The 10,336-nt window shown below is 36.4% G+C and overlaps 1 protein-coding gene across 1 annotated transcript; it reads left to right on the top strand.

Annotated features, from left to right (window-relative positions):
- The first annotated feature begins 6,097 nt into the window (after window positions 1–6,097).
- LOC122788806 (transcription factor HES-5-like) lies at window positions 6,098–8,276 on the top strand. Its single transcript, XM_044055682.1, has 3 exons — window positions 6,098–6,193; window positions 6,681–6,861; window positions 7,716–8,276. Exons 1-3 carry the CDS (start codon window positions 6,128–6,130, stop codon window positions 8,018–8,020), a joined length of 552 nt encoding a protein of 183 aa, XP_043911617.1. The 5' UTR covers window positions 6,098–6,127; the 3' UTR covers window positions 8,021–8,276.
- Window positions 8,277–10,336: the final 2,060 nt, after the last annotated feature.

Raw genomic sequence — 10,336 nt, 5'->3', positions numbered from 1 at the left:
AATGGTGGGTGGGGGCGGGATGCAGATATCTAAGGTGATTAGCTTATGGTTGGATCTGACCAATGAGGAGTTGACTTCAGGTGTGGAACACCAGTCACTCATGTTGGTAATGACTAGGTCTAGGATATTGTTGCCCCTGGTGGGGGTGTGGATAAGTTGATCCAGGGCATTGGAATTTATGAACTCCAGAAAGCGTTGAGTGAAGGAGTTGGTACATGAGTAGTTTTCCCAGTTAATGGTGGGGTAGTTGAATTCGCCCATTAATAGGGTGTTTGGTTGAACCCTAATATTTTCCAGTATATCAAGAAAAGAGGAGTGGGAATCCTGGGGCCTGGTGGGGGATCTGTAGCAAGCTACAATTTGGATTGCAGTTTTGCCCAGAGTTAGTTGCAATTGGATAACCTCGGATGCATTATGCTGCACAACTGGCCTGGAGGTGTGGATATTCTTAATGAATATGGACACACCTCCGCCTTTGGTGTTCTGGTCCAGGTTAGATGGCCGAAAAGTGTGGTAAGAGTTATAGCCTGGTAATGCTGGGGTGCTCTCTAGAACCTTGAAAAAGTTCTCAGCCACAGCACAGATATCGATGTTCTCCATTTTAAGGAGTGCCTCGAATTAGTGCATTTTGAGATTTAGATTTCTAGCATTGAGTAGCATTACCTTCAGTTTTTACTTGCCTGTTCCTGTTATGGTGGTGAATTTGTCATTTGAACCTTGCCTAAAAAAGGCACTATAGGGGCGGCAAGAGCCTTAGCTAGTATCCAGAATCCCAGGGGTGACAGGTGCAGGCCATCTCTGGCAAAGCATTGTGGTCTGTCGACCATGTCGTCCCAGGCATTAGAATTTTTGTGCTGTTTGATAGCCAGGGATATGGTTTGATTTAACCTTGTTTTCTGATGAGGCAAAGCTATTTAGTAGTTGAAAAATATTTTATTGAAAGTGACTACACCATTGCCTATGAGTTGTTTTAGGGTGGCCCAATTGATGGCCTGAAGTGTTGATGTGCAGGAATGTGGGTGGAAGTGTGAGAGGTTTCAGATGGCTTTCTAAATGTTGTTTGGATTGGTGGCTTGAGTGTCAGTAGGCATAAGTTGGAAAGTGGTCACTAAGGGAGTCTGAGAGAGTTCCAGAGGAGCTATTTGTGTTGGGGTCAAAGACTATAATCCAATCTAGAGTAATACAATCACTGGAGATTTTGTTGTAACGTGTAGGGGTATTAATAAGTTGGGTTAGACCACAGAGATTTAATCTAAAGCTTGGGTGTTTGGGTTATAGGGTCTGACAATCAGTATTGATATCTCGTGGTATAATTTTCATTTACAAAAATACTGGTCATCCAGCAGAATACATTTTCCCGTGTGTCTTGGAATTTACCTGGGTGGATGTAAAGAACTATGACACAGGATTGTTTACTGATGTTTAGTCTGAGGAATGAAATGAGTAATTCAGTATGGCTGAATTTAGGAACTGGGTTGGGTTGATGTAGATGGTAATTTCATGTGTGTTTGAGCAATAGACATTAGTTTCACTAGGTTTCTAAAGGTACAATCAACTCTGATAATTCGAACCAGGAGTAGAATTTCTGAGTCTTTTATGTGGGGTTTAAACCAAGTGTATGGGGAGTAATGAGACATCCAGGCATGTAGTTCAGAAACTTTGTTATATATGCAAGATATATTAATTGAAATGATGTTAAGAGTTTTGTGAAAGGGGTGGGGATGGCCATTGGTGTACTCAGAGGCCTGTTGGTAAGTGACTGGAGTAGGGCCTGGGTTAGGATGGATGTCACCTCTCAAAGATGTGTTTTGGAAGTAGAAAAGTGATAGGGGCATTTTCTTTATGGTGAATTTTGAATTTTGTTTGTATAGGGTAAAGCCTAAATGATTTTGTAGAATTTTTATTTTATAGCAGTTTTTAGGAGAATGGTTGAATAGGTAGGATGAAATTGACTTAAAATGAACATGGTTGCTGGTTCTGAGATTTTGGTTGAGTGTGGAGAGAGGATTGGTGGAAGGGTAGTAGTATGATAAGTAATGAGGTGGCTGAGAAGGTTGAGAATAATGGTTAGAGTGAAAACAAGCATGTTTAACTGTTGGAACTTGGGATTAAGGGAGTAAAACTGGACAATCAGCTAATCAATCAAGAGAAGTGTAAGAGGTTGGTGACATAGGAGAGAGTATTAAAGGTGGGAAATAATTGGCTGGATAGTGAGGATGTAGAAGGTGGTTGGTAGAATTAATAAGTAGGAGGAGATAGGTGCAAGATAAAAGTAGGTATAGTGGGCGTGGGTGGAATTTTGGGGCTGGTTAGGGGAGTGAACAGTGTGTCTTGAACCCTGGCAGTAGAGTTTCCACAGAGAACAATCAGTTAAAATTAGAAGGAGAATGAGAGCTGATATACAGAAGGAAGGCAAGGGTGCAATAGAAGTGAAACAATGCAGAAGAGGCATGTATTTATTTATGAAGTGCAGTAGGAAAGTCTAGAGGACTGAATACAGGAAAAACTAGAAAATTCAAAGTGAAGTGAGAATAGTAGGACAGGGCATGGAGTAGTATGTGGCAGTCATGTACGTTTACTCATGAGAAGTGACAATGTTTTAAGAAAAAATGTCAGAGACTTATTGGGTACAAGGGGTACTACTGCAAAAGACTCCCCCAAAGTGGTCACAAGTACAATGTTAGTATCTGAATGTGGCATACTTAGGATACTCAAAGCATATTAATTTACATACATAGTAGTGAGGTTATCTGAGAAAGTTTTAGTAGTTCTCCTAGTGGTGTAGAGGTATAAATCCCTGACTACAGATCCAGAGACCTGGATTAAATTAGCAGCTTGCTCAAATGATGGAATGGCAGGGATGTATGGGTGGTACCATCTCAGGAAGGTGGTGGTGATGTGGGCACCTTCTTTGATTATCCCAGGTGGAGGCTGGAGATGTAGTGTAGTGGACGGCATGGCCTGAAGAGGTGGTGGCTTGGTGGGCATGGCTGAACTGCTGAAGAGGCAGGACAATACATAGTAGCTTTCCCCATGCAAACCCACACATGTGTTTGCAACCATACTCACCAGGTGGGAGATTTCAGATAAGGCATAACAGAAAACAAAACAGCTTGATGGATGACACTATGACCCTCCCAGGACATCCTTAGGGTCAATGCTGGCCCCAGCAAAAATGGTGGTATTAGTCCTGTGGTTAACGGGAGTAGCCAATAGACCCAATAATTAACGTGGGACACCAGGCTAACTGTGCATGTGATGGTCAGAGGACAAAAAGAATTATGTTACATTGTACCAGGCCAAATCAAGCTTCAAAAGCTAGTTCATAATGAATATGGACCATGCACAGAATTTCTGTACCACAACATGATACAATTTCACAAATACACCACTAATGTTGAACTAGTGCTGGATAGGCTTCAGCTCCTTGTGACCCCTAATAGGATAAATGAAGTATCGGAAAATGAATGAATGAATGAAAGTAGATCACTGCAACTGCATACTGCTATGAGCCAAACTACAGAACAGCTGTGCAAATGAAAACACCTAACAGAACAAAGTAATAAGTGTGAATCACAATATGTCAAACTGCACCTCAGAGTACAGAACCTGCATTGTGTCAGAAAGTATTAAAGTGAAATGATGCACAGCAGGATGTGACTGAAGAACATCATATACACTGCATTTGCAGACCATTAAATGTAAAAAAAAACGCACCTCATGCAGAAAGATTTGGCTTATTAGCATACAATACACAAAAACACAAGTATACCCTTAAATGCACCAGTCAGTATAGCTATCACACCCATACATCTCAACTTCTTTGCTCAAGAATTCTGGACAAAGCCAAACATAATGGAGGGCCAAAGGCCCAAAATCAAGAACATTTTATTTATTACTCTAATTTACTTAAAAAGTTAAAAGAACAACATTTTTTGCATCAACATGTGTTTTCAAAATAATAAAAACTATGAAGGTGTAATCTGCAGTATCTTACCAGAAAATCAAAACTTTTACAAGGGATAGGGCAAAATATGAAGCAAAATCATATTTTCTTCTTACAGAGGCCAAATTGACTAGCCTTTATCCTTTTTCTGTTTATGTGAAGTGATATTACATATGCATTTTCTAGTCAAGGAGTGCTACCTTTCTCTCTGTAACTTGTTAATATAGAAACAAATATTGTTACTTATTTTGCCCATTTGCTGGCTGGGCAAGTTAAGAGTGACCGAGGAGCACTGTTTGGTTACAGAATTGTTCAGAATCGCACAGAAGGCAAATGGAGGTGGACTTTTTATTGTGGGTTCAACAAGCAGATCAGAGCTTTAGTCCTCTGCTCTAACTGTCAAACTATATAATCCTTATCTTAAGCTTCTTCTAACTTCTGAAGAGAATCTTCCCAGCTTCCATTGCCTTACCTGGATTTAGATGTCATGGTTCAGTGAGGAGCCTATTCTTCGTGGACATGAATAGAACAACCACAGTCACAACCCTGTCTGGAATATTTCTGGTCAATTGCATTTCTGAAGTTGAAAATAAGAATACAAACTAAATGCAGCATCTGTAGTGGGATTGAAATGATTCCCTCTTGAAAATAAATCAGCAAAAAATAAAATAAAAAGGTTCTGACAGATTTTAGAGCTTTCATTTAGAACAATTATTGAACAGATATGAAATATAAGACAACATACTATTTTATATTGCATTTAAAAGCCTCAAATTCTGTGCATTCCAATTTTGTCATCCTGATGTACAAAAGGTTAAGATTATTTAAGCATCTTTCGTTCAATTAAAGCATATCTCAATATAAAAGAAATATTCTACTACTTTAAAATATCTTTTTACTTACTGCTGTTCTTTATGAATCTTGCATTTGTATAACATTTTTATGAAGGTGCTACCACATTGCAAGGTTAAATTTATAGCTTTCATGTGTAGTTAAAGACATTCAACTCTATCTTGCAAATATCAATACACCTAAATGTATGTCTTTATCTTGTAATTTTTAATGTGCCTGAATGTATGCTCGCACAAATATTGTTCTATGTGTTTATCCAAGTGCAGGTGTATTGTCAGTAGTAGAGATACTTATTTCTCCTTAAGTCTGTTATAAAGCTTCACATAAATAGAGGCTTTTTTAAGTCTTAAGAAGAGGCAAATAACTTCTGCAAATTAATTTACTGTACTTCTCGATATAGTCTGAATTCTGTACACTATAGCCATTTTTTCTACTGTTTATTTGGTCTGAGTTAGTACTATATTTTCCTCCTGGCTTCTAGTTTTGTTTCTTGGCTTATACCTACAAATGAGTTATGTACAACTCATCAGGTCTTTTAAGCCAAAATATTAATTAATTTAATACATAAACTATTACCAACAGTTCCTGCTTCGTATTTAATATTTACTGGTAAATAAGCCCTGTTTAAAGTATTACCTGCTAAACATCTGAATGAATGTAATATTCCAACATCCTATTTTTGTTTGCAGTTTTGACAGCAACGCTTTCCTGTTCCTTAACCAACCCTTAATTAAATACATTTTAAACAAGGAAAAGTGAACCTCTTCATGCTGTTACCAGGCAATTGGAGTGACTAATTTATTACTCTAATTTCCTCAAGTACCTAAGCAAGACTACTAATATTAAACAAATGAATGTTTATCACTTCAAAGTTAAAAAGAAAACTTTTAATATTATAGCATCAGTATTCTTTTTAACTGTTTACTTTTCTAACAAACTGCTGGCACACTTTATTCAGCAGATGTCAGAAGAATATCCTTTTCCTTAACATCAGGCATTGCTTCTGGGTTTCTGTATGTCAGAAGTTTCCCACATCTTAAATCTCATTACACACCCTCCTTCCATTATTACTACATTTTGTCCACCTGCCCATCTGCTGTAAAGCTATTATTCTCAGGCAGTTCATCCTTCAGGAAGGCACACGTCTATTGTTCCTTTCTACTCACTGATTGGCTGCTGAGTGTGGGAAACTGTAGTGAGCCAGAGACCCACAGGTTTCCCTGCTGCTTGAAATGTATAAATACAGGGATATCTTCCCCCTCTGTAGGAAGACTACTTACTGCCTAAGAATAAACAGAACTCACTGTTGCTCGACAGAGAGGGACAAGAATGACCCAAAACAATCTTTGTGTGATTTATACTGGTGATCTCAACTCTAACAAAGACAATTATAAAGTAAGCAGTATTTGTATACTAACATTATATTATGTTAAAGTGAAATGTCTTACATTTTAATAAATATATGTGCTTGCTGACAAATTAAACTGTTGCCCTTTAGAATAATTTGTAATCAGCATAGTCACTCAAATGTCACATTTCTGCATCACAGTTATATTTTTATTTTATTAATTTCTTGATTAGTTAAGATCATTGAACACAAGTGTCCTTTCCCAGGGACAACCTGGGAACACTGCCTAGTAAGTGACTTGCTCAGAATAATTCAGTAAGCAAAAGGAGATGGATAGTTTCAAACCTTGTGCCCTGGACTAGAGGAAGGAGCTCTGTAATAGCTTGGAGCCTTAATCTTCTGTGCTGAGGGACCAATAACAATAAATAACAACACAATCTCTGTTAAAACTATATATAAGTTACTGCAATGTTTAGATCATGTTATTAAGTTTGTGAAAGACTGCCTTGTAAAAACTTTTAATTGTCTTTATAGCTAAGGAAATTGACAGCTGAAAAGATGAGAAGAGACCGTATCAACAGCAGCATCGAACAACTGAAGGGGTTGTTAGAAAAAGAGTTCAGCAAGCAGCAGCCCAATTCCAGATTAGAGAAAGCTGACGTCCTGGAAATGACTGTGAACCTTCTGAGACAGCACCAACAAGGCCAGAGTAAAAGTAAGTTCTTGCATGATTTGCCTTAATAATTGCTACCTGTATTGCATATCTGTGCTTATTAAGACAGTTTATATTTGGCAACCTCTTCAATGAATAAGAAGCATGAAATGATCTATATTTTTAGTATTCAGTGGAGTTTCTGCAACATTTATACCACATGTAATTCAGAATTCACAGATTCCATCAATGACTGCAGTAGGGCTGTTTTTAATGTACAAGCAGAACTCAAGCATCACGCAGAGACAGTGCGAAGGATGGAATCAGAGCTGAATGAATTCAAATATAGAATGGTGCTAGCTTGGGGCTTGAAAAGGAATTTGTCTGTCTGTAGAACTACAGACAATCTTTCAGTAAGGTTATATTAAAATAAAAAAAAATGTAAGCTTCTGGAAGACCAACCAGAGTTTGGTACAATACAAAAAAATAATTTATAGGGTAAAAAGAAAATGAGCACATTTTTATGCTAGACTCAGCAAATGTCTGACGTATACATGTAGTGCTATAATTAAAATCAAAACAGACTATTGACCACATGAGCTTCATCCATATTCCTTAATATTTAATGTTACTTGAGTGGTCATGATGTAATTCAAAACAGTAAGCTACAGAAGTGTTGACCAATAAATTATAATCTGCCACATAGTGCATGATTACAATGTCTAATATCAGTAGTTATTTGGGCATAATTTCAAAAAAGTAAGTCAGTTTACCTCAACAATGGGAGTGAAATCATAATAAAAAAAATTACAGATTCTGGTGTATAATAATAATAATAATATAATATACTTGACTATTTTTCAAGAATCATCAGAAACAAACATCTAAACTGGCTTGGTATATCTTTTCATTTGCAGGATCCTTGCGGACCAGTTCCCACCAGGATTTCAGAGAAGGCTATTCCAGATGTTTACAAGAGACAATTGCATTTGCCTCCGTCCGCAAACCCAGCATAGAAGCCGAAATTCAAGTGTTGAATCACATCCAGCAAGGCCAAGTTGCAGATGTACCCCTACCTTCCCTTGAATTTCCTTCATCATGTAATTTGTATCAAAATCGACTAACACAGGACCCTACAAATCCTCCCTCATCTCCTTCATGTCAATACCTCCATAAGAAGGACCGTTTCAATAGCACCAAAGCATTATGGAGGCCCTGGTAAAGGTAAAGACACTGTCTAATAAACAATTCAGTTCTGAAACCAGAGGAAGATATGACTCCATGAGATTATACACCTCCTCTTTATGTAGGAAACTTGAATTTCCCTAAAGGCTTACATTTCTAAAATGACTGCAGTACTTTGTAACTGTTTCCTTCATATTGAAGGCTATCAATGCTAGACTTTCCATTGTGTGATTCCTTAAACCACTTGTATTACAGGTAACATGGGATATATACAAATTAACCTTTAAGGACATCAGGTGTTTCAAGTCTAGCCTTGCTAGATTTTTCTTTTTGTTTTTTGACTGATTGTTTTTTCTGTGTGACCTTTTTACTCACTGTTTTAATTTCATATTGAAGGCTGTAAATCAAGGATTGAAAGGTTACCTGCATTGTTGTGAAATAATGTTATATCAGTAACAAATATAACATTGTAAAGTGTAATGTGATTCCTTCTTATCAAAAGTGTACAGAACTGTATTATTATTATTATTATTAAGTATAATCTATAATGTTTATAGGATGTCTGGTAATCTACAAGGTGATTATAAAAGTGAGCATTCAATAAATGTAAGATTAATGTTCCAGTACAATTTTATGAATCATATTGCTTCTTCATGTATCTTCAGGTCATGGAAAAAAACTACCTAATTTCTATTGAAAAAAATCACTAATTTGATACCTTGTTACAACAGTTAAAAAAGATAAAGTTAAGATAAAGTTAAAGACAACAGTTAAAAAAATACAAAAGTTGTATTTTTCCAACTGACTTAAAAAAGCTCCAGACTAGCTATTTCCTTCATGTTGAAGGACTTTTTGGTATGTTTCATGCTGTAACAAAAGACTTGTAAAGGGAATGCTTTGACAATATTGCAGGGATCATGTAGGCTGTATGGCTCCTTGAATTCTGTAATTGCGCTAAACAACACTGTTTAAAAAGAAAATGTATTTTTGAGAAATATACATAAGGGTAATAAATGTTTTATATTTTGAATTATGTGTGGTTATCAAATGTTGCGGTGTATTGCTGTGTCTTTGTTAAATGTACAAACACATGTGCATGCACTTTGCATGGGTTACTCTTTAGTCCTTTATGCGTGTAATAACTGCAACAGAGGACAGTGCCCGCAATTCTATGCTAAACTTACATTCTGTATCAGAATGAAAAAAACTTCCATTGTTACACATCCTTTAAATATATTATTTGAAAATACAAATGTTTAAAGAATCTAAACACTGTGAATACACAATTACGTTGTATTCCTCTAACTGAAACCCACCTGCATAAATGATCAGGCACTCACTCATTCAAATATCCTGTGAGGTTTAATTAAAACTGTATTAATTTAATTTCATGCAGCACATCTGATGCTTTCTTCTTTGTTTATATTCAGCCATATATTTCAATAAAACTTAAACTCTTACTTGTCTGTGTGTTTTGACATATTTTTATACAAAATCTGGGAGATGGTGGGAATGCAATTTGATATGGGGGGTAGTAGCACTACTGGACACTGTAGGGAAGAAAGCTATTAGTGAGAAATATAAAAGGATTCAGAATGTTTGTTAATTGAGAGTTACTTCAAGAAGGGATTAAATATTAAAAATAAAAACAAAACTGGGCTTCAGTGGATGCTTGCAATATATGTGGACACATACAACTACCTTAAACAAGAAATGGACTGAAGGAAATTTTATAAAGGTGATAAGTAAGAAAATGTTTAATATTGTGTGAAAAATACATTCCAGTGAAACTATAGCAACACGTTCGAATTACTGTCTATGTGGAGTTTGTTTGTTCTCAGGTCTGGGAAGGTTTACTTATGAGCATTTACTAAGTCATATAGGTATGTATTTATTAATTTATATATTTATGCATATATGTACGTATTAAGTCATGTATTTATTTATTAATTCATGCATTTATTTATTTATTTAAACAGGTAGGCAGCCTGCTCCAAGACCCCTTTTTCATTTGTGACCCAGACTACAAGGGTTAGGCTAAATACAGCATATATATGTATGTATGGATAATTAGTATAGTCAATTAACCAAATCTCCATATTTTGGGGAGGTGGGAGGAAACCCAAGAGAACTCATTCAGATATGGGGAGAATATGGAAATTCCATACAGACATTACTGGAAGTCAGTATTGAACACCAGTTCCATTTTTCTGGCATCTTTCAAAAAATGCTGAATGACTTGGTACTCTAAATGTATTTATTTATTTATTTGTTTATTTATTTATAGTTTGTTTGCCAGGATAGTCCATTGGGCCACGAGGAGCCCGTTTTCAATGGAGTTCTGGGGGGAAAA

This window comes from Protopterus annectens, chromosome 14.part0, assembly GCF_019279795.1.
Source record: "Protopterus annectens isolate FY-2018-M chromosome 14.part0, PAN1.0, whole genome shotgun sequence".
Lineage (NCBI taxonomy): Eukaryota > Metazoa > Chordata > Ceratodontiformes > Protopteridae > Protopterus > Protopterus annectens.
The sequence above is the reverse complement of the archived record's forward strand: the minus strand, read 5'-3'. Positions and strand labels throughout refer to the sequence as shown.